A 23324-nucleotide genomic window follows, 5' to 3' on the forward strand; every position below is an offset into this window, starting at 1 on the left:
ATCTACCCCACGTAGTCAACTTTTCTTAAAAGACGGTGTATTTTGGATTCCTTTGTCACCGTCAATGAAATTGCATGCTGGTGTTCTAAAACGGGCGTGGAGAGTGTTGGGATTAAAGTGGACTTAGAAAAAGCTTACGACCGAGTGAGTTGGGCTTTCCTAAGAAAAGTGCACGTATGGCTCGAGGCAAACCATAAATGGTGCGAGTGGATTGATCTTTGCGTTACCAAGGCTAAGGTAGCGGTCTTGGTCAACGGAGAACCGACTGAACGGATTAAGACTAAATGGGGACTGCGACAAGGTGATCCCTTATCCTCGTACCTTTTCCTACTGATAGCGAAAGGTCTGGCCAGAATGACAGAACAAGCTGTTCGAAACGGATTGTTGCGAGGTGTAGGACCAAATGAAAACACTAAGATATCTATCCTCCAATACGCCGATGACACCATTTTCTTTTGTGAGGCCAAAAGAAAGCAAGTGTGAAATCTCTTATTCATCTGGCAAGCCTTAGAATGGGCATCGGGACTAAAGATCAATCGTTGTAAGTCGGAACTATTATATATGGGTGAGAATACCAATCTGGGCAGCAGACTTGCGATGATACTAGGATGTAAATTAGAGGTCTTACCGATGCGTTATCTAGGGCTACCACTGCAAATCGGCCGCCTAAAAAAGGAGGACTGGTGGGCCATTATAGGTAAAATGGAGAAAAGGATCGAAGGATGGCAATCTAAACTCCTTTCACAAGGAGGTCGGCTGGTACTTGGTAATTCAGTCCTTTCGAATTTGGCTCTATACTTCTTCTCAATTTTCAAAGCACCGAAATGGGTTTTGCGTCGACTTGAAGGATTGCGAAGGGCTTTCTTCTGTAGAGGGACTACAACAGTCGTGGGGGGTCAATGCCTTGTATAGTGGAAAACTGTGTGCAGGAACAGGAATGAGGGAAGATTGGGGATGAAGGATCTTGAAACCATGAACATTGCACTACTGGTTAAATAGTGGTGGAGGTTCTTTTCCAAAAGAAATCATCAGTAGGGTGCTCTTCTCAATGCATTATATTACCATAGAAGAAAACCACTTCGGAAGGTCAATCGTTCAAACCTTACTTGTCCTGGTGGTGGAGTGTTCTCACGACCAGAGATATCTTTAAGTGTGGAATATCATTCTCAATTGGCGACGGAAAGGGGTAGATTTCTAGAACGACATCTGGTGTGATCACCTTTCCCTCTGCTCTAGACACTCGGGAATCTTCGACAGAGTCACTAACAGAAATCTAAGAGTACATGAGTGTTGGAATGGGAATGGGTAGAAGTGGCGTAAAATAATGGCAGGGTTCTCCTGCTCTTCGCAAAATGATAATACCCTAGTCCAACATTTGATGGAATCGGTCGACGCCATGGCCCTTACTAACCGTCAAGATGAAGTTAGATGGAGGTGGGCGCGTTCAGAAGTGTTTTCGGTGAAATCGCTGTATCTTTTTCTTCAAGATGGTGGAGTAGTTGTTAAAAGGTATGATCGGATGTGGAAGATGAGATCACCGCTCAAAGTCAAAATCTTCGTGTGGCTAGTTCTGAAGAATAAGGTTCTCACTATGGACAATCTCATGAAAAGGGGCTGGAGTGGTGACGAGAGTTGTGTTTTCTGCTTAGAGGACACGGAGACTGTCAACCACCTTTTCGCCGTGTGTTCGGGTACCACGGCTATGTTCGAAGGACTCCTACCAAACAAGCGTCGCTATCGTTACTACTTGTCTGTTAAAGAAATTTGGGAAGCGACATATAGTAAGCGGGGAGTGCAGGGGGATAGAGATTTGGCGCTTATATCCGCAACGTAGTGGGTTGTCTGGTTAGAGCACAACAGAAGAATTTTTGAGAAGACAAAACGATCGATAGGGTCCCTGCCGTCGGAGATTAGATCACTCAAGGAGTTATGGTGCCGAGGTCCGTGTAGTAACACGGTTGAAACCATTCTTATTAGTTGAAGTTCTTTTTTTTTTTTTTTTTTTTTTTTTTTTTTTTTTTAATGTCACGAGGCCTTGGATGCCTTCTTTTATAGCTAAGTTTATCCTCTAAATGAATGAAGCGGTAGCATGTTACCTTTTCTCAAAAAAAAATTTAATTTTTTGAATTTTAGTATAAAAAATACTTAATGAATTTTTAGATAAGACAAAATTAACATATAATAGCGGATCAAAAGATCCCTAATAAGGTGTCACGTCGTTGGGAAGCTCCAATCAATTAATAATTAAAAAAAATAATTTAAAAGCATCATATAAATTCTTCAATATTACAAAACCGGAAATTTTAGTACATCATTTATTTTTATTGTTTAGTTAATATATTTTTGTACAATTCTCATAACTATAAATTTATTAAAATAAATAATTAGTTTAAATTTTGAGATTAAAGTATTGTTGATTGACTCAAATAAAACAAATTGAAAAATTGAATAGTATCAAATTTTAAAAATTTAGATAGTCAACTCAAAATGGCCCATTGTTTAGTTAAATTTTATATGTTTTCACTTATTGTTTTTAAGCTAAATTACAGAAAACTCCTGTTAAAACTTGTTTTTTCACGTTTTCTCCCTGATTTTTAAAAACCTATATTTTACACCCTCAAAAATTGAAAAATGTCTATTTTGGCCACCGCGTCAAGATTCTATTAGGGTTGTTCATCTTCTATTATTATATATTTTTTTATATTCAAAATATCCTTATATCTCTCCCCGCAGCCGCCTCCTCCCTCCTCGCTGAGGTACTCAGTAGCACCATCTCACTACTCGCCTCCCTTTGTGCAAGTTCAAGTCCCCCGCCCACACCCACGCCCTCGTCCTTCTCCGCCACCTCGCCGTCGCCTATCTCTCAGTCCGCGTCTACCTCAATCTTGCGCCCCACTTTAGCCAAATGGAAGGGCTATAGGGTTGCAGAAAGAGGAAGAGAAGCAAGTGGACCAAGCATAGTCAGAGTAGGGTCAAGAGGGGCATAGAGAAGGAAGGAGAAAGTGCTACGGATGAAGGAGGGTTGGGGAGAAGGCGAAGAAGATGAGGATATTTTGATCATTTTTTCATCACAATTAACACCGTATTCCTATGAATAATTTTCAATTTTCGAGAGAGTAAAATATAGATTTTTAAAAATTGGGGAGGAAAAGTAAAAAATAAATTTTGACAAGAAGTTTACTGTAATTTAGCCTTGTTTTTATTATTTTTTTTTTAGTTATGGGCCGGAGTTGTTTGCTGTTCCCTGCGGGTCTATTATGCGGAGCGGGCGCATACGGGGAGAGGAGAGGCCCGAGTATGCGGTCGGATTCCGACCTCTTATCGGGTACGGGTGAGCAACAGAGTCGGTCATAGTAACCAATAAGCCACGAAACCCTAACCCCGTCACGCATTTTTGCCCTAATTCCCCATTCCTCACCCCTCTCTCTCTCTCTCTCTCTCTCGCTCGCTCGCTCTTCGCCGAGCATCATACGGTGAGAGGCTGAGTCTCTCTCTCTCTATCTTTCTCTCTCTAGAAGCTTCCACCTCGTCTCTCTCCCCCACAGGTCTCTCTCTCTCTCTCTAATCTTTAAGATTATTTCTCTAATATACTAATGAATTTTTTTTTTTTGTTGTTGCTTATTATTGATTTATTGTCTAAATTGGATTTACGATATCGTATCATTTGTGTTTTTAGCTGCTTAGATAATTGATTGATTGTTAAAAGTCACAGGAAAAGAAGTAATCGAACTACATGAAGTTTGCGCGAATTGCAATTTACGCCCTGAACTTTGAAACCCTGAAATTTTTACCCCCCGAACAGTGGTTTTATTGAAGCTCACCATACAGTCCCCGTTTCTGATAATTTTTTTTTGCTGAAATGACCATCTTGCCCTTTTGCGTGCTCGGTGATGGGTTCTGCGACAGAATTGAACATTTTTAGGTCGTAAATTTCGATCTTTTATTGTTTCGGTGGCGAACTGCAATTCGGGCAATGGTTTTATTAGAGAATATTGATTGTTGTTTGTTAGTTGAATGGCTATCAAGAATAGCATAGTTCCGCTTCGGCTAATTATTAATTTGTTTCTCGCTCTGAATTTATCAATCATTTTAACATACTTTAAATACAAGGACCTGCATATATGCCTTGATCGCCCGCGCATCGCACGCCAGTTTTGAGAGCCTCGGCTCATTTATCTGATCGGCTTAATCTCGGACTGTAAAGTTTTGTTTCGTATATTAATTACTCTGTTGTCTCGCTTTGATCCAAGTACAAGCCGAATCTAGTATGGCGCGCCCGTGTTTTTAGGTTTCTATTTGTCGACGTTTCTAATTCTCTTACATACCTAATATTGCACTACATGCCTTGTAAATAGGCGTGACATAGAGATTAATTAAGTGGAGAGAATTTAGGGTAAATTGTAGGAGTAGTGATAACTTAATCGAGGCATTGCGATCCCTTGAAGAATTGTGGCGGCCGTTAAGGAGCGAACAAACCCTGATAATTTGATGTGGAAGCAGTTTGATTCTTGGAGCTTTTTCTGTGGTAGTGGTTCATGAAGAAAAATAAGTCGGGATGTATTCAAATTTCTCTAAGATACGAGATCATTCAATGAATAAAGCAGGTTTTTAATTTGTGTTCTATGCGCTACTGATTATCAACTATGTCCTTTTACAATAACTACGACACCTAAGTGCATATTTATTGTCATCAGGATTCCTAACAATATAATCTAAATGGCGGATGGAGAAAACGCAGCCCCTGCATCTAAGAAGAGGGTTGCCGGGGTACAACTCTCCAAGGATAATCCTGAGGTTGATGACGATACTTCCGAGACCGAAATGGGGACTTTTCAAAGAGCTAGCGAGGAAGTGATGGCGACAAGAAGGATAGTGAAGGTCCGCCGTCATCAACAGCCGTCCGCTCCCTCGTCGAACCCTTTCGCCACCATCAAATTTGTGCCGCCTAACCTAGAAGAACAAAATAAAGTAAAGAATGATACAGGGAGTGAGGCAAATGGAACCGAAAGTGGTGCTTTGTTGAATGAAAAGGAAGGGAAGGAAGAGAACAGTGGCCAGTCGGAAGATACAACTAATGAAGTAACATCTAAAGGTGATAGTACTCGACTTGCAGAAGGTGGTGAAGTGGAAAATGGAGCGAAAGAGACTGTTGATGAAGCTGAAGAAGAAGCAGGTGAGGAGACTAAGGCTGAGAGAACAGAACTAGAAAAAACTGAAGCAGAAAAGAGGGAAGCTGAGGAAGAAAAGAAAGATGAAGAAGAAAAGAAGGAAGACGAAGAAGGGACAAAGGTAGATGAAGACGAAAAGAAGGATAATCAAGAAGAAAAGAAAGAAAGCGAACAGAAAGAGAAATCTGCGTCAGCAACGCCGTTTAGTTCTTTTAAAGAAATGTCAAGTAGCCAAAATGCCTTCACTGGCTTTGCGGGAACTGGATTTTCGGCATCTGCATTCTCCTTTGGATCAGTTTCCGGTGAAGGATCGACATTTGCGGGTTCTGGACCTCTCTTTGGCCTTCAGAAAGATAATGCATCTTCTTTTTCTTTTGGTTCAGGTACTTTAAACAATAGTATTTCTGAACCAAATAAAAGCAGCACGGTCTCTATGCAGCAAGTACCTGTTGAAACCGGTGAAGAGAATGAAAAAGCAGTATTTACTGCAGATGCTGTATTATTCGAGTATTTGGAGGGAGGGTGGAAGGAAAAAGGAAAGGGTGAGCTCAAATTGAACGTATCTAAATCAAGCGATGAAAAGGCGAGGCTTGTTATGAGGGCGAAGGGTATTTACAAGCTTATACTTAATGCGAGTCTCTACCCTGACATGTCACTGAAGGATATGGACAAGAGAGGGGTCACTTTTGCGTGTCTGAATAGTGCGGGAGAAGGGAAGGAAGGGCTCAATACATTTGCTTTGAAGTTTAAGGATAGCGGTATAAGAGAAGAGTTCCGTGTAGCTGTGGCGGCGCACAAGGGTGAGAAGGGTCTGGTACTGAAGACACCTGAGAACTCTCCAAAGGCATCTGATGAGTAAAGAATCACACTAGTGCTTCTGAGATGAATCTCTCAGAAACAGGTGTCTGTTGTAAACACTGGTGGAATTCTTGCTTCCTTTTTTTTCGTCTTTTGGATGTTGTATGGCGCCTTAAGGATGTTTTGTTGCTATAGCTTCAAGCTCTCTCTCTAAGTCTTAGATCTATTTTGAACTATCTTTAGTTAAATTCCTCTCCTCTGAAGAGTACGAGTGAAGGTTAACAGTTGCACATTTTGCCGCTTTATTGTATTGTACTTGAGTATCTTTGAGAAATATAAGGGTACAATATTTTGTATCATTAGCATGTGGTTATAGACTATAAATTGTGGAATGCTCTTGGTACCAATTTATGGCTAATTTTGTGGGAGTGTTGTTAAGTGCATATCCATGTTGCTTACATTTTATATTCCGATTGTCCGATACGATAACATGTATTTGAAATAACTAGAAGTTAAAAAGAGAAAAACCCATTTATTTCATTTATTTAGTATTGCTTTAAGCCAATCATTCTGTGTATGAGTTTATATTAGTAAGGGGGATAGAGCAACAAGAACATAAGAGCTAAGAGTCTCCCGAGGGCCGAAATCTTCCTTCAGTGTGCTTGAGCAATTGAAGTATCTTTAGATTGTTTGATCTCTTCTAATGCTGTCAGCACCTCTGCCATGTTCGGCCGCTTTCTCGGATCAGCATGTGTGCACCTGAAAGCAAGAGCAGCAACAGCTTTGGCTTCTTTCCTCGGGTACCGACCCTCGAGCCTCGCGTCCATCATTCTAGGTATCTCTCTTTTCTCATGTAAATGTGACCCTGCTTTCCTTCCAGATATGAGTTCTAACAATAACACCCCGAAGTTGTATACGTCGCATTTCGCAGTTAAGTGACCTGGAACAAGAAAAGCATACACAGCCTTGTAAAAGAACATCAATATGTTTGGAAGAAGGATAAAATTGCTACTAATGCAACTAGTGGTAAAAATTTCACTGAGACTATCCAAACTCAAAAGGGAGATTAAAGAGAAACAAAGTTGTCAACAATTGCAGATTCTAAGCTAGTTGCACTTTTTTTAAGATATATTTTCAGGTTTGTGAAACTGAATCTAGATTAGACATACCTGTTGTAATATACTCTGGAGCAGCAAAACCAACGGTTCCAACAACGCAAGTCGAAACATGTGTTTCATCCCCAGTTGGACCGTTCCGTGCCAGACCGAAATCTGACAGTTTTGCTCTGAAGTCCTGCAAATTATCAATTGAAGCTTTCAAATGAAGGAACAAAGAATAGTGATGTTCAAAAAGATGTTAATGTTGTTTAAGAATTTCTAGGTGGTTTTCTATCATATTGATCTTTTGAATAATATAATATTAATGTTGTTTAAAAATATTTCGAGATTGTTTTCTATCAGATTGATCTTTTGAATAATATGATATTAGAGTCAACCTTCAACCCTTTCAGCCCCACGAGGATGAGGGTTCATACCCTCATACGCACGCCACCATCAATGTGATTGCAATTCTCGGCTGTTACTCATCTTATTGATCTTTTCGAATTTTCTTTTTTTGAACTTGTTTTTTTTTTTTTTAATGTTGTATGAGTGAAATCGTACCGAGTCAAGGAGAACATGGGAGGACTTCAAATCGCGGTAGATCACTTGAGTTTCCAAGCTATGTAAGAATGATAGTGCTCGAGCGACATCGACCGCAATGCTGATACGCATTTCCCAAGAAATCGGCTGTGCCTCTCCTACATACGATGAGATCGACAATTTATAGATAGGTAACTAACATGCAAATACAGTTACATACATATTTTCGCACATCGATCGATGGAGGAGAAACTAAAAGAGCCCCCTCTTACATTGTATTTTGGAAACATACATGCAGGTCTTTAAAGCATAGAAGGGTGATCACTTACTGAATAAATGGTTTGCCAAGCTGCCTCCAGGCATATACTCATACACAAGAATTTTGCTGTCAGATTCTGCGCAGTAACCGACAAGTTTTATAATATTTTCGTGGTGAAGACGGCCCAAGTAAGTGACTTCTGCCTGCAAGCACAATTTTACAGGTAAAAAATCAGAAACTGATTCCAAATTATCCCGCAAAAAGTCATTTTTAAGCGTAAATAAAAGCCGTACCTGCCATTCGTTACGCCCCCAATGACTTTCTGATTTATGTTTCTTAACGGCGACAGCGATACCGACTCCTGGTTTTGTAGGGGCAAAAGTTTCCTCATCAATCCACCCTTTGTAGACACGCCCGAACGACCCTTTGCCGAGAAGTGAATTCCAGTCGAAGTTTTCGGTGGCTAACTTGAGATCATTCAAGCTGAAGGAGTTCAAATTCGCAGCAGGTGATGTTTCATCTGGGAATGGTAAAGGGAGATTTGCTGAACTGTTGTTATCGGTTTCGACTCAAAGAAACTTAAAGATTTATCTTAAAATTTATATACAACTTGAACTATGAAATGTGAGAGAATTAGATATAAACTTGGACACAACAAAACTTGGAGGCATCAAGGAGGCTAATAATATTATCAAAGTGATTAAGGAGAATGATTTTAAGTTTGATTGAACAGTAAACTTGATCAATCTAAATCTCCGAATATATTTGTGCGGCGCACGCTCCGATTCCTAAGAAGTTAGCAGCTAATTATTTATTTATTTATTTATTAGGTTTTACATTTTTTAGAGTCATATCCAGAAAAGTACATAAACTGGCAATAAACTCAATCAGATACATGCAAAACATGACCAAAAAAAAAAAAAAAATCATACAACATGGTTTGATTCAACAACTATCTAAGACAACATTAGTGTTTGGAAAACACAGGAAAAAGAAATTAAAGGGCTTAATGTTAAATGCAAAAAATCTGTGTACCTGCATGAAAAGAGGAAGAAGCATGAAAAGAGGAAGAAGCAGCAACTGAGCACTCAGCAGATCTCCCACAGAGGTTCCCCATCAAGCAGTTGCTACAAAATTTAGTTCTCTTACTGTCCCTTTTTAATTTTTCCTTTTTAGAGTTCTCTTATTAGTTAGTCCATTAATGCAATCCAAACCAAGTATATGGTAAAGGCAAGTAGGGAAAGATCAAGGAAGGGATTCATTTGTTCCATTGACTCAAGTCAACTTTTATTCAAGTCAATAATTAACAAAAATTGGCCCAACCTCACTTTGGTGGAAACTTCATAAGCTCTATGAGTTACTTTTCAACAAAAAAAAAAGACCCAAAAAAAAATTTAATAATAAGAAAGAAAAGCTATGTGAGACGACTCAATCTTTACTCGTTAAAAAGAGGAGAAAATACTAATAAATTGTGATTATATAAGATCTTATCTGAAAGATCAATCTAGTAAAAAATAGTTTAGTGTTAATCTTAACATCCCACTCACGTGCATGATAAATGTCTAATGCATATTGTATATAACTAATTAAAAAAATATTAAAAAATAATTAAAAAATACGTAAAAAAATTGCCATAGAATGGGAAATGCGGGAAATTGAACTAAAATTCTCTTTCGAAGGAAAGGAGCTTAGGACAGGCTCTAATAGCATGTTTACCAAAACATGTTACAAAATGATGAATCTAATTGAAAATGACTTAGTACTACACTCCTTTTGGATAGAAAGAAAGAAGAGAGAAAGGAAAAGAAGTTGAGAGAATTTGACAAGAGAGAGGAAAAAAAGGCAAACAAAGATAATAATTGAAATTAATAGAACTTTTATAATGTAATTATAAAAAAATAATTGTAAGGTCCATTGAGATTTTGACAACCAAATTTAGTACGTTATGATTTATAATTACACCAACAAATAGGTATTTATAATAGGAACACTACATCTATAACCAGCTAAACATATCTCTTCTTTTGAGATAAAAGTACATCAAAAATATTTTTCTAAAAATTATGATGGGATGAGTAAACTCCATGGGTGCATTTAAATTGGCTGGAGACACCACGTCAGCAATATGACAATCGCATTCTAAACTTTTTCCTACTATAGGTTCATCTGGTTTTGAGGTGTCGCCGCTGAAAAATTATGTGGATTGCAGAAATTATATTTTAACCGATTCGTTACAATATGCGGAAACTAATATTATTTATAAGGGTAAACTTCAAATACCACCCATGTGGTTTCGCAATTTCTCACTTTAGTACCCTATGATTTAAAGTGTATCAAGTTAGTGTCCTGTGGTTTCATTTTTATTTTTTCGTCAGCTTTTCCGTTAATATTTTGTTAAATTATTTACAAAATACTTCAGATATCATACCTAGATTTATCAAATATTCACTTTAGTACCCTTTAGTTTTAACTTTGTCACTGATTTAACTAAAATAATTAGTGAAATCGATAGTAAAAAGATAAAAATAAAACCACAGAACACTAAATTGATACATTTTAAACCACAGAGTACTAAAATGAGAAAGTGTGAAACCACGGGGTGGTATTTGAAGTTTTCCTTATTTACAATTTGGGCCGGAGTATATTTTGCTCGAGCATCGTTGGCCCAAGTTCAAACCATCAGGCCAGATGGGCCGGCCCAACCCATTTATAGCCCTACTTTAATTTATTTCCATTTTTAAAGGGGACAATTGGTGGAGGCAGGAACTAGAGTTTCCTTTTTTAAAAAAAAAATTACACCAAATTATGCTTGATTTGAGCTCAATCACATGTGTAATCTGTGGAGTTTTTTCTTTGTTGTAGGATTATAAATTTTAATTCAGCTTTTTTTATACTCGATCCCGTAATTACATAGAAATAAATTTGATTTGTTGTATTTTATAATCCTACAAAAGCTCTTCTGAAAAATAAAAAATAAAAAATAAAAATGCAGCACTAATCAATTTACCCTAGTTTTGTTCCCCACTTCGCACTCACTACAAGGGGGCTTATAGTCCAAAAACAAAGATTTGAGGAACTGACATGAAAAAAAAAAGAAAAAAAGAAAAAAAAAAGTCAATAGGATATAATCTTTGCTCCCAAGAATCACATTGCACTGACCGTCTCTAACGCAAGTGGTAAAGAATTTGGTAGTTAGTACCCGAGATTCCAAATTCGAAACCTAATTACTTCGTGTTTCCAGCTAATTTATTTCTAAACAAAAAAATGAACGAAAAGAAATAAACGAAACAAAGCAGATGACATAGTATCTTTCTCTCAAAAAAAAAAAAAAAGAAAAAAAAGAAAGAATCGCATTGCTTTCATATGTAATAAACAACAACATTGGCTTACGCAATGTTTAAGCTACCTTTAAAAGCTCAAAGTGATGCTTCTTTTACTGCCTTGAGACTTAAGTAAGGAACAATATGACACATGCCCTAAAAATCTCTTGCAGTGCCATTAACACCAAAAAGGAAGAAGCATAACTACAGTAATAGAAGAAGATCTCAATAACTCAATAATATCCCCTTTCCAGTTTATCCAAATCCAGCAAAACTACTTTCACATACAACAGCAGCAGATACTGTTAAATAGCTAAGACTAGAAAAGCTAAGAGAGAAGCTTCTTAAGCACTTCTTTAGGGGTTGGCTTTGCCTCCCTCTCAACATGTCCAAATCATTGCTGGGTTAGAGTGAGAATGAAAGAGTGAGAGAGAGAGAGAGAGAGAGAGCATAAAATGGGTGGTTTCTGATGGCTTGTGATGGAATAAAGGGTTAAGAACATGCATTTTTCCAGCAATAAAGGAGAAGATGAATGAGATTTACAAAGGCAATAAAGGGGAGTAGGGGGAATCTATAGAGAGATCTTTATGTGTGACATTGATGAGTATTGTTGACATTTTGAATGGCTTTTTCTTTTTTTAACTCACTCTTCTAACTCACTTTGATCAATATCTTGGATCTAGTTAAACAAAGGTAGTGTGATTGGATCCCATAGTACAGAGTAAAGGATAAAGGAGTAGATGGTGCCATGTAAGAGTGTTGTTTCCTTAAGGAACTACTTGCATACCAAGTTTCCTGCACATTGCAACTGAATTTGGACAATAAAACTAAAGCAAAAACCTGCTTTATGATCAAAAACTTACCTAAGAAGTAGGAACCGATGATACAAAGTTCATTAGCAAATTTACATTTCATAAATGACAATATGAATTGTCTAATCAGAATAGAACCAAGAACAATACATATATAGGAGTTGAATTTCTTTCTGTGGACAATAAATTGAAAATATTAATATTCAGTTTAATCTACAACCCTAATTATTTATTGGTAGACCAAGACACTAATGTTTAATAACCAAGCCGGTCGATCATTGATTCAAATTAGATTGGTTTGTTATACTGAGACTAAACCATAATAGCAATGTACTGTGTAAGAATGGCTAGAACTAGTAACACTGGACGCGGATATGAGAGAGAGTTCTTATTCCATTCCTCCTTGAGAAGAAGCCTCCATAGCAATCAACGCAATTATGGTTTGATTCTCCTACTTGCACCCTGACATACCAACATATCAAAAAGTTAAGCATCGACAAATAGATAAATGAAAGGAAAAGTTTCTATCCGTGTTATAGATCGTAAACAAAGATTAAAGAACAAACAAGAGAATTAAACAATTCAAAGGGGCTCAGACGAATCAGATTCCCTTCATTACAAAAAGGTTGCCAAAGGAAAAGCTACAAATAGGGCCATGTAAGCCAATTCATTACACTTCTGTTGCTATGTTTAGCTTCATTACCTACTAAGAAACACACACAATGATGTTACCCTCCATGGCCAACCTCGTGCATTTCGTCTTTCTCATTTTCGTCTCCCATTTTCTCCATGCTACTTCAAACCAGATTAAAGAGGTAAAGCACAGTTTGTCTTAATATGCTTATTATCTAACGAAAATTTCTCTGCAAACTTTGAGCTTATACCACTTGCTTTTTAATTAAATAAAAATTTCCTTCACAATTATGTCCTCAAAACAGAAGGAAAAGAGAAAACCATAATAATTGTATCTCAGTAATAATTGTCAGTGTGACATGCTCAAAACAATCTTTCCTTTCTTTTGAATCAAGTGAAACTTCTGATGGTTTCGCATTGCTAATGTTTTTGAGAATCAAAGGTACAGCATTATTTAGCTTTTGTTGTGGGCTATTTATCATTGTCTTTGAATATTTCTAATCTGCTAATCTTCATATTATTCAATGACAGTCTTATGTAATCTATATGGGGAGCTTTTCACAAAATAGAAACCCAGAGGCTATACAAGCAGCGCACTTGCAAATACTGTCATCAGTTATTCCAAGGTTGTACTCTTTTCTAACAATTACCAGAGTATACTTCTAAACTCTCATAAAAATTTCACAAATATATTAAAAAAAGAAAGCTTCTTATCATGAATCGATCTTTGATTGCAACAGTGAAGAGCAAGAAAGAGTATATCTAACACAAAGTTATCATCATGTATTTGAGGGCTTCTCTGCCATGCTTACCGAAAAAGAAGCTGCTCAACTATCAGGTAGAATCTCCTTCTTATGGTTATTTTGACCTTCTAGCTTTGCAAATTAATCTGCAAGGAAATTTTATTTCTCATCTGTAATGCGCATATGCATGACGCATGAAAGCAGGCCACAGTGAAGTGGTATCAGTGTTCCATGACCGATTTCTTCAACTCCATACCACGCGCTCCTGGGATTTCCTAGAGACGGAATCGGGCCTGCGATCACAGCGGCTAAATCGCCGAGCATCTAATGATGTCATCATTGGCATCATCGATACCGGTAATTCTTTCATGCAGAGATTTCTTAACATTTACGTAACTAAAAGAGAGATTTTTCTACTTCTTCAACCATGAATGATGGAACCTGCACCAGATGATTAATATAGCATAATCACCAATTAGTTATACAATAAAGAACAAGAAAAATACAAATGCCAACTACTCACAACGTATAACGAGTGCGATTAACTTTGCCAAGCTCTTTTTTTTTTTTTTTTTTTTTTGCTATTTCAGGTATATGGCCCGAGTCGCCTAGTTTTAATGATGCAGGGTTAGGTGAGGTCCCTTCAAGGTGGAAAGGCGTATGTATGGAAGGATCTGATTTCAAAAAAACTGACTGTAATAGGTAAAATATTGCACTACAAGTGAAGTTTCTGAGAAAATTTTTACTTTCAGAAACTTAGGATGCCCCTAAAAGCTAATATATAATATACATAATACATCCTTGAATTTCTGTTTTCCATCATATATTTTGGCATGTGGAAAGAAGAACAATTTTATTCATTTTCTTTCTAAATGGATTCTCTCTTTTACTCAATCTATACTAGGAAGCTCATAGGTGCAAGATACTACAACAACCTAGCCGAATCAACACAACCACCTACAAACAAGTCCCAAATTCCTGAAATCACTTCATTTGGATCACCAAGGGACTCGGTCGGCCACGGAACACATACCTCATCCACTGCTGCGGGTTCAATTGTAACGAATGCCAGCTACTACGGTCTCGCACAAGGAGTAGCAAAGGGCGGCTCTCCGTCGAGCAGAATTGCAATGTACAAGGCATGCTCTCTTGGCGGATGCGCAGGCTCCACTGTACTAAAAGCCATCGACGATGCGATAAACGACGGAGTTGACATTATCTCGATATCGATAGGAATGAGCTCCATTTTCCAGTCGGATTTTCTTAGTGATCCTATAGCTGTTGGAGCCTTCCATGCAAATCAAAAGGGGGTTTTGGTGGTTTGCTCGGGCGGAAATGATGGACCAGACCCTTTTACTGTGGTTAATTCAGCTCCATGGATTTTAACCGTGGCGGCCTCAAGCATTGATAGAGCTTTTCAGTCCACTATTGTTCTTGGCAATGGAAGTGTTTTGAAGGTACAAAACTTCTTTTTTTTTTTTACTTTTCTTTTCCTTTTAGATTGCAGAGATAAATGTTCTTCTGTAATATATCAAGAGTGTTTCTCACCTCAGGGATCGGCGATAAACTTCTCTAACCTTAGTCGGTATGAACAGCACCCACTTGTCTTTGGGGCAGATGTAGCAGCAGAATTCACACCAGTATCAGAAGCAAGGTTTTTTCCTTTCATTGTTGCTGATTCCTAGAATTTTGCTTTGAGATTATTCTCTCATTACGTTATTTTGATAACAGTAACTGCTATCCTGGATCACTGGATGATGATAAAACTGCCGGAAAAATAGTAGTTTGTGTGGATACCGATCCAACTGTTTCGAGGAAAGTGAAGAAGTTGGTGGCTGAAGGGGCTCGCGCAAAAGGTCTGATCTTGATAGATGAGGTTGAGAAAGGAGTGCCATTTGATTCTGGAAGCTTCCCTTTCTCCCAACTCAGTAATGATGCAGGGGCTCAGATACTGCAGTACATAAACTCTACCAAGTAAGTTGAGAAAACATCTACCACAGCAGTACCTAGAAAAAAGACAACAACATTCGGCATTGCTAATGCTTTTTTTTTTCTCCTCAAATTCATGTAACAAAAAATGGTTAAAATCACATTTTTTGTAAGTAAATATAGAATTTGCAAACAAATCTGACAACAACAACAGCTGAAAAGGCCATCCTAGGTGCATTCAACCACATAGAATTTGAGGGGCGGAAGAAAACAATATCGACATGCACTACCGGATAAAATTAACTTGGCCATTGAAAACTCAAACCTTGATTTGAATCATTGAAAACAGGAAGCCAACAGCTACAATTCTCCCGACCGAGGATTTCAAGGAGTTCAAACCAGCGCCAGTCGTCGCATACTTCTCTGCTCGAGGACCAGGAGGACTCACAGAAGCCATCCTAAAGGTCTAATTTTATCAAGAATCTTTCCAAGAGCACAAACTCATGATTTAATCTGTAGAAATATTTCACAACCTTACAAAATTATCTACTAGCATAGCAGTGAAATTTGAAATTTCAACTATGCCCTTCAAAATCTAATTTTATCACTTATAATATTCCCTTGTACTAGCAAAAGTGCTGTTAGTTTTCACAAGAAGCTGCAGTTGGAAGGCATATAAATGGAAATTTAAACTTTACAATGGTATATATGTTAAAGCTCCTAATATACGTAATTGATAGTGTTTCGTTTCTTTTGTTTGACAGCCTGATATTATGGCTCCGGGAGTGAGCATTCTTGCAGCATCAATTCCTGCAGTTGACATTGGAGCCGTTCCAGAAGGAAAGAAGCCATCAGACTTCGCTATAAAATCCGGGACGTCGATGGCTTGCCCGCATGTTGCAGGCGCCGCAGCCTTTGTGAGATCGGCTCACCCAAGATGGTCTCCTTCTATGATAAGATCAGCACTCATGACAACAGGTAACATTCAAGAAGTAAAATCTGACTCTTCCATGATATTTCGCATATTAGATATATGTATACACTTGATACTTGTCGTCGAATGGATCAAGAAACTAAACACAAAACACTTAGGAAGTTAAAATTACTGAAGTTTATGAGACAGCTACAGGTGCGCTAATTTTCTAAACATGGAATGTATTAATAAATGGCTTTTTGATGTTGCTCACACTATGGTTTGTTTCTGCATCAAATTTTTTCTTTTCTCCTGGGCAGATATTAATATAGTATTTGTACGTATAAGTTTGTCCCTTTATGTAAACTTGCCTTAGACAGCAAATTTTGCAGCAACCTCCAATCCCAAGAATTGAGACACGAAATACTAAGACAACAGAAAACACATTCAAACAACAAAGACAAACTTCGTGCTTCTTTTTTACAAAATTGCTTGCTTTTTTCTAATAGTTACTAATGAACAGCTAAAAAATGAGTCTAATTATTCCCGAGAGACAAAAATTTTAAAAGGAAATAAAATCAACAATATCAGTTAACAGAGAAATTCACATTTATTGTATCTTACGGAAATAATAGATAATTTATCATCCCAGTGTTTCTTCTCACACGTAGTTTTCCATCATATAAACTTAACAAATTCCTGCAAGAGAAGAGTATGAATCTTGTAGATTAACCATGCTTGTTCCTCATCACAGCTATCACAGTCAACAATCTTGGAAAGCCCCTAACAAGTAGCACGGGATCCGATGCAAACTATCATGACATGGGTGCAGGAGAAATAAGTCCGCTCCGAGCCCTGAGCCCAGGCCTAGTCTTTGAAACCACAGTAGATGATTACCTGCATTTCCTCTGCTACTACGGCTACAAGAATCAGATCATCAGGAAAATCTCAGGCACCAATTTCAGCTGCTCATTCAGTCCATCACCTCAACTCATCACCAACATCAACTACCCTTCGATCTCTATTGCGCAGCTTGATAGTAAAAAAGTAGTCATTGTTAGTAGAACTGCAACAAATGTTGGGCCATCAAACGCAACCTATATTGCAAGTGTTGATGCACCAGACGGACTAATGGTCAAGGTTTCACCTGACAGATTGGTATTTAATAGAAGAGGGATGAAGGCATCTTATGAGATCACTTTCAGTGCTATGGATGCAAATAAGGGTTACCGGTTTGGGTCCGTGATGTGGTCCGATGGGGCACACGTGGTTCGAACCGTCTTTGCAGTTAATGTTATATGACTTGCTTTTTGCTTCGGCTTTTGTCTTTGCTTTTTTTTTAAAAAAAAGAAATTCTTTTCAAATTTTCTAATTAGAACAGATGTCTTTGTGGGGATTTTCCTTATACTGTTTCCTTCAAGTTGTTCTTTATAATTTACGCCATGTTTTTCACAGAAAGGGTGTAATAATAGTTATGATTCGAGTTTGCTATAAAATTTTAAGGTGATAGTTCTGTAATGTTTCTTTTCATCTGATGTATGCAGAAAAGGTAATAAACCATTTTGACATTATAATTTTCAGTGTTTGGTCTTTTCACTGTTTTTAGTTCAAGTTTATGCAACTACTTCAAAATCATTTATCTATTTTGTGCCTATATTGGAACATTCGAGGACAGAAGGATATGTAAATGTGAGAAAACAACATAATTTCCAGCACTGTATGTACTAGGGACTATGTCCTCTGAAATTTCTGTTGTAAATTGACATTTCTTTGTTTTAACTCAAAAGGCACCAAATTTTCTGATACAAATTACAATAAAATACAGAAAAATGAAGAAAAGGAGACAAGTTTATTGTTTTTGCACGGATATTGATCCAAACTTCTCATGTCATGAAGTACCAAACTAATAGCAATGATACTTGAACTTCCAATCTAACCATATTAGGCGACCTTCCAATTCCAGATCATCAAAGTTTTTCAACTATTAATATTTCATCACCAATTGTACAAAGACGAAAAAAGTTATCGGGCATGCATTTAGAGTGGTGACCTTAGCCAGGAAACTATGTGCATTTCATCTTCTAGCATCCACTTTTATCCAAAAATTTCTCAAGTTTTGTAACGTTTCAATGAAGGCCATCATCATGTCAAAAGGATGAGCTCTGAACTGCACTAACACAAACTTTATTTGCGCAGAGGACCAACCTTCTAGAAGGCCTACCAGAAAGAGAGAGATAAGTTGCCCCAGATATCCTGGAAAACTACAAACGAAAATTCACTTCTTTTCAAGTTCTCATTTCTCACAATTAATAGCTCGAACTTTGTGCCTTTAACCAAATGATGAAAATCTGATGGGTCATCCCCATTAGTTAATTCAATTGAACTAAATTCGATGGAAATACCAACTGCTCTTAAGGCCTATGAACTTTCATGAGCTATTTAAAGCGATAACAGCAAAAAGTAATCAGTCGTGCTTCTCAAAAAGAAAAGAAAATCAGGTTCGACCATATCAAGTGAAGATACATAAAACAATTTCTAGTAGTAGCAAATGGACAATCAGAACCAAGTTTAAATTTTTAAATAACTGAAGAAACAACACTTGACAATAATATAAGCTTTCATTTGAAAAAAGTGAAAAGAGAGCCCAAAAGCATGAGACTAGTAACGTACCATCTCACATACTGCGTCAAATCCGGTGGAGAGGAAAACGATTAGCAAGGAAGCTTACATTGAAACCAAGGATGCTGGCGAATTTCAGCAATGGTGATTCGCTTTGTAGGATCAATTTCTAGCATCCTTAAAATCAAATATCTTGCTCCATCAGACACATTTTCAGGAAGATCATATATTCCACCCTAAGAAACATTGCTGTGTGATTCAGTTTTGCACAAACTGACAGGACAATTAATAAAAAAAAAAAAAAAACCATGTTTTACCCTTATTTTCTTATGCAAGTTGGGTATGTTCTCATCCATAAAGGGAAGATGCCCACATATAAGAGCATAAAGGATAACACCACAGCTCCAAACATCAACTTCAGGCCCATTATGCGGTTTACGGGAAATTAGCTGCTCAATTGGTAATTTGTCAGAACACGTAATACATGAGAGCAAATTTACATCCAAAATATGGCATTCATTGTGACAGACTTCTTGTCATTTGGAAGAATATTTACCTCCGGTGCTGAATATGGATTCAGAAAGCTAGTCCTCGGAAGTTGACCGTCCCAAAATGTATTACTCATGCCGAAGTCAATAATTTTGATGTTATATTTTGAATCTAAAAGCAGGTTCTCTAGCCTTAGATCTCGATGTATGACCATATTTCTGTGGCAATGTTCAACACCAGAAATAATCTGTTTCCAACAACGATAACTAAGAATAAATGGAAAATATCAAATTAAGAGAAACTCTCAATTCTTAAATGAATATATCCATGTAATTGGTGATAATTCCCGTCTGAACTGAGATAACTCTTCTTATCAAACTGTGCCATGTGAAAGAACAAAAATACTTTTCATTCAAATAATTATCAAAAAAGAAATAAACACCTTAAAAATGTAGTCAACACAATTGTTAAAATTAGTGATGCACTTCTGCTGCAATTATTTGAGACAAATAAGAAAACTTGATTCTCTGCTGCAATTTCTTTACCCTTTTCTATAAAGTTCTTTATGAATAAGATATTACTGCTATGTATCAGGCTATCAACAACTTTATGATGAAAAGAATTCACAGACCTGCTGGAAAAAATGGCGAGCCTCGCACTCCTGCAATCTGCCCTTTTCTACAAGATGATCAAAAAGCTCCCCTGATTCAGCATGCTCCATTACAATATATATATTTGCATGCATTTCTACGACCTCACAAAATTGAATAACGTGAGGATGTTGCAACAATTTTAGGATCTCAATTTCTCGCCTCGCTGCATTCCAAAGATGTAGGTAACTATATTATTGCTCTGAAATCTTTTGACAAAATGTATTGCAAACATATAGCACTAGTATTGTACTAATAAAACATGAGTCATATAGAGACGTAAAACTCAAAAACCAATCACTGAATATCTAGTGAAAGACTAGAATGAGATGAGCACATAAAAGAAAAACTCTTCTCCATTTCCAGCAACTGCCAAATTGTTCGCTTTCAACACATCTTCCTCACAGTTTCCACTTTCCACACAACTTCGACAGGTGATGAAACAAATGAACCACGCTTTATTATCCCATTTCCACAGGTCCCACAGTTTGTTGAGTTAAACATATCGAGAAAAAGGAAAAATCTGATAGATAAAACTCAGAAACTTAAGTGTTTCTCATTCCTGAACTTTTAAATTACCATTTTCTTCTAAGTCCATGTTTCTCAGCTTTTGGCGGCTGACAATTTTGACAGCAACAACATTCCCTGTCAATGCATGATTTGCAACTTTAACCTTACTAAATGAACCAATCCCCAGTATTTTCCCAAGTCTATAATTTGGTAATTCCGCATCAATCGTCTCCGCTTCCCCTCCTTGTCTTTCCATTTATTGCTGCAACGGAAAGATCAAAAGAAAGTTTTCATTTGTCGAACGCTGAGCATCCGACATACACATAATCAATTCAATTTTAACCAAAAAACAAGAAAAAGAAAAGCCTACAAAATACGGTTAAGCATTTCTTTTGTGCTATAACTGAACATTGATTGGATTCTGTATGTCTGACAAACTGCATATCGAAATTCATCAGATCAGACTTGGTAAAAAAATTCGAATGCAACATTTTATCAACTTTTTATGCCACTGCATCAAAAAAAATTAAAGGTAGGTCGAAATTCAAAGGTAAGATTTATAGTGTATTTTGCTATAGTTTGTCTGCACAATCCTTAAATACATGTTCAGTAATCTTAAGTATACGAAAGCTAAGGTATGTAGGAAACTACAAAGCATTCAATAATTGCTGCATAAATATGAGGATAAATTACACTTTTGGTTCTCAAACTATGAGGCGCGTGACATTTTGGTCCTCAAACTTTAATTTGTTACAATTTCTAGTCCGATCTTTCTTAATTATTGCAATCAAGTCCGCAACCCAATTAGCTGGACATGTGGCTAATATGGAAGTAATGCAACAGCGTTATGTTAGATAATGCCACAATAATTAAAATGCTACATCACTTCTGCATCAGCGATTCATCAATATTTAATCAAATAAATTGGGTCATGGGACTTATTTGCAATAATTTATAAAGTTCAAGTTAGAAATTACAACAAATTAAAATCTGAGGACCAGCGTGTCACCCGCCTCATAGTTTGAGGAGCAAAAGTGTGATTTACCCTCAATATTATGCAACGTCCCTTTTGATAGTATATCTGTACACATTATCGAAAGAAAAATAATGAAACATTTATGAGATTAGTGAAAATAATTATTTTACAAAATCACTTTTTGTGAAGCTCTCTCCATAAAGATAGGAGGTAACTGCTAGTCTGCAACAAACTACTAAAGGCCCAATTTGGTAATATGGTGGCTAAAAATATTACTTTTATACAATAGAAAGACTAAAACGTTTAAAAGCATATTCAATTTTTCCTTTTTTAGAATTTTTCTTTTTACTTTTTTTATAATATAAAAATAGTGTTTTCAGCCACAACGTTACCAAATTAGATCTAAATCTTTAAACATATGTCCTTTCGCAGATAGTCACGTGGTGCGTGTCCAAGAGTGGTAATAAACACGTGCTATCTGTCAGTCCTGCTTTGAATCCAATTGGGTTTTGAGCATTGTGGGATTGCAGTTTCTGAAAACTACTGCTTCTATATTTTGATGAGCCTATAAAAAGAAAAAAAAAAATTAAATGATGCTATAAAATGGTGGCGGAAACTACTCAAATCACAAAAGCAGGTCTTGTTCGGCACGCAATTCCTAAGAAAGAACTTATTCGGCAGCTTTTAATCTCTAAAACCGGCGCAAAACCATTAGAATTCAAGTTCGGACTCGGGACTCGTCGTTTGATCGAATATTTACATTGAGACGTTACGCAAATATGAAATTAAGAAGTAATTAAACAAAAAAAAAGAAAAAAAGAAAAAGAAGGAAAACGCAAACCTGAAGCCTTTGGATTGGGATTTTGGGGGCCAAAAAAAGACTCCACAGGCTAATCTAAGGAAGCTGTTTTATTGAGAGAGAGAGAGAGGAGAGAGAGAGAGAGAGAGAGAGGGACATTGAAGAGGACTTGGACGGGAGTTTGAAGGGGACGGACGGAGGTGACGAGATGGAAATGTCAAGGGCCGGATTGGCAGCGAATTTCTAAAAATGTGAACCCAAACCCCACAACCGAACTCAAAATGCGAGCCTGAACTTGAATACGACAGATTCCGAAAATCTGCATTCAAAACTAGATCCGACCAAATACTTCAAATCCGAAATAATTATTTCTTGCGGCAAAAATCTATATTTAAAATATGCAATATTAAAAAATATTTTTTTTACAAATTTATAATATTTACTGTTAAGAAGTCTATTTGCAAATTAACAGAAAAGAGTAGTTTTGCAAAGTCACTGAAGTAGGGTGTACATTTACAAGAGTCTATATTTACAAGAGCAATACTATATGTACACTTCAAAATAGGATATACATTTTACACTCACTTCATTCCAAAACATTAATATTTTCCTTGTCACATCATTTTTTAAAATTTTTAGATCTTATACCCCTCCTTCTAGGATTGATAAAAATTCAAATAATTTTATTTGAATTTTTATCAATTATAGGATGAAGGATATAAAATCTACAACCCTTTGTGGCTGTACAAGAAGCATGTTCCATTTACAATAGATTGAAATCTACAATAAATATTCATTACTAATAGTAATGAGGAAATAAGTGATAAACAAGAATAAAGGGTAAAATTCCACTACAAAAGATTCAAGTAATACATGGATGCTGCAGAACATTGCGATGCTATAAAATCAAGCGATCAGTGTAAACATGACTGGTAAAAGAGAGGATCTCTTGTATCAAAATTAATAGATCAAAAAAATGCCTTTCCTAAACCTTCTTTGCTAAAAATACACAAGGACCCCCCTCAACTATACGTCGACGGAAGTAAGTGGCGAACCACATTTGTCG

The 23324-nt window shown here is 36.9% G+C and overlaps 4 protein-coding genes across 12 annotated transcripts; 2 read left to right on the forward strand and 2 right to left on the reverse strand.

Moving 5' to 3' along the window:
• Window positions 3387-6358, forward strand: LOC109708871 (nuclear pore complex protein NUP50B-like). Of its 2 annotated transcripts, XM_020230768.1 has the most exons (3): window positions 3392-3545; window positions 4405-4604; window positions 4695-6358. In XM_020230768.1, the coding sequence occupies exon 3, from the start codon at window positions 4717-4719 to the stop codon at window positions 6025-6027; it is 1311 nt and encodes a 436-aa protein (XP_020086357.1). In that variant the 5' UTR covers window positions 3392-3545; window positions 4405-4604; window positions 4695-4716; the 3' UTR covers window positions 6028-6358. The 2 variants fall into 2 exon arrangements, with proteins under 2 accessions (XP_020086356.1, XP_020086357.1); XM_020230767.1 differs by lacking the exon at window positions 4405-4604 and having other exon boundaries at window positions 3387-3545.
• On the reverse strand, window positions 6479-9119 carry LOC109708872 (probable serine/threonine-protein kinase PBL18). Of its 2 annotated transcripts, none has more exons than XM_020230771.1 (6): window positions 8922-9119; window positions 8159-8388; window positions 7936-8068; window positions 7628-7764; window positions 7136-7259; window positions 6479-6906 (listed from the first exon to the last, which is right to left on the reverse strand). In XM_020230771.1, the coding sequence occupies exons 1-6, from the start codon at window positions 8980-8982 to the stop codon at window positions 6620-6622; spliced, it is 972 nt and encodes a 323-aa protein (XP_020086360.1). In that variant the 5' UTR covers window positions 8983-9119; the 3' UTR covers window positions 6479-6619. The 2 variants fall into 2 exon arrangements, with proteins under 2 accessions (XP_020086360.1, XP_020086359.1); XM_020230770.1 differs by having other exon boundaries at window positions 8159-8385; window positions 8901-9117.
• LOC109708873 (SNF1-related protein kinase catalytic subunit alpha KIN10-like) lies at window positions 12030-22448 on the reverse strand. Of its 7 annotated transcripts, XR_002215835.1 has the most exons (11): window positions 22301-22448; window positions 20553-20745; window positions 19955-20139; window positions 19391-19570; window positions 19152-19283; window positions 18886-19070; window positions 15628-16250; window positions 15171-15324; window positions 14407-15054; window positions 13443-13814; window positions 12030-12459 (listed from the first exon to the last, which is right to left on the reverse strand). XR_002215835.1 is itself a non-coding variant. In XM_020230772.1 (7 exons), the coding sequence occupies exons 2-6, from the start codon at window positions 20737-20739 to the stop codon at window positions 18927-18929; spliced, it is 828 nt and encodes a 275-aa protein (XP_020086361.1). In that variant the 5' UTR covers window positions 20740-20745; window positions 22301-22445; the 3' UTR covers window positions 17112-17247; window positions 18886-18926. The 7 variants fall into 7 exon arrangements, 2 of the variants coding, with proteins under 2 accessions (XP_020086361.1, XP_020086362.1); XR_002215834.1 differs by having other exon boundaries at window positions 14407-15324; window positions 15628-15815; XR_002215832.1 differs by having other exon boundaries at window positions 14407-15324.
• LOC109708870 (CO(2)-response secreted protease-like) lies at window positions 12497-17553 on the forward strand. The gene is made up of 11 exons (XM_020230766.1): window positions 12497-12812; window positions 13162-13256; window positions 13371-13468; window positions 13578-13730; window positions 13964-14075; window positions 14278-14830; window positions 14927-15027; window positions 15105-15347; window positions 15652-15766; window positions 16067-16280; window positions 16970-17553. Exons 1-11 carry the CDS (start codon window positions 12720-12722, stop codon window positions 17515-17517), a joined length of 2325 nt encoding a protein of 774 aa, XP_020086355.1. The 5' UTR covers window positions 12497-12719; the 3' UTR covers window positions 17518-17553.

The sequence above is a fragment of the Ananas comosus genome, linkage group 4, assembly GCF_001540865.1.
Source record: "Ananas comosus cultivar F153 linkage group 4, ASM154086v1, whole genome shotgun sequence".
Classification (NCBI taxonomy): domain Eukaryota; kingdom Viridiplantae; phylum Streptophyta; class Magnoliopsida; order Poales; family Bromeliaceae; genus Ananas; species Ananas comosus.

What these genes read in the sequence shown, in the direction of transcription:
- LOC109708873 (XM_020230772.1), bottom strand. Translation starts at nt 20,739, where the DNA reads ATGGAAAGACAAGGAGGGGAAGCGGAGACGATTGATGCGGAATTACCA. An exon ending in CATGGACTTAGAAGAAAATG is followed by an intron (nt 20,140 to 20,552) that starts GTAATTTAAAAG and finishes TTTGGAATGCAG; the next exon opens with CGAGGCGAGAAATTGAGATC. An exon ending in ACTTGCATAAGAAAATAAGG is followed by an intron (nt 19,071 to 19,151) that starts GTAAAACATGGT and finishes AATGTTTCTTAG; the next exon opens with GGTGGAATATATGATCTTCC.
- LOC109708872 (XM_020230770.1), bottom strand. Translation starts at nt 8,982, where the DNA reads ATGGGGAACCTCTGTGGGAGATCTGCTGAGTGCTCAGTTGCTGCTTCT. An exon ending in CTTGGCAAACCATTTATTCA is followed by an intron (nt 7,765 to 7,935) that starts GTAAGTGATCAC and finishes CATCGTATGTAG; the next exon opens with GAGAGGCACAGCCGATTTCT. An exon ending in TCCAGAGTATATTACAACAG is followed by an intron (nt 6,907 to 7,135) that starts GTATGTCTAATC and finishes TTCTTGTTCCAG; the next exon opens with GTCACTTAACTGCGAAATGC.
- LOC109708870 (XM_020230766.1), top strand. Translation starts at nt 12,720, where the DNA reads ATGATGTTACCCTCCATGGCCAACCTCGTGCATTTCGTCTTTCTCATT. An exon ending in AAAAAAACTGACTGTAATAG is followed by an intron (nt 14,076 to 14,277) that starts GTAAAATATTGC and finishes AATCTATACTAG; the next exon opens with GAAGCTCATAGGTGCAAGAT. An exon ending in GCAATGGAAGTGTTTTGAAG is followed by an intron (nt 14,831 to 14,926) that starts GTACAAAACTTC and finishes TTCTCACCTCAG; the next exon opens with GGATCGGCGATAAACTTCTC.
- LOC109708871 (XM_020230767.1), top strand. Translation starts at nt 4,717, where the DNA reads ATGGCGGATGGAGAAAACGCAGCCCCTGCATCTAAGAAGAGGGTTGCC.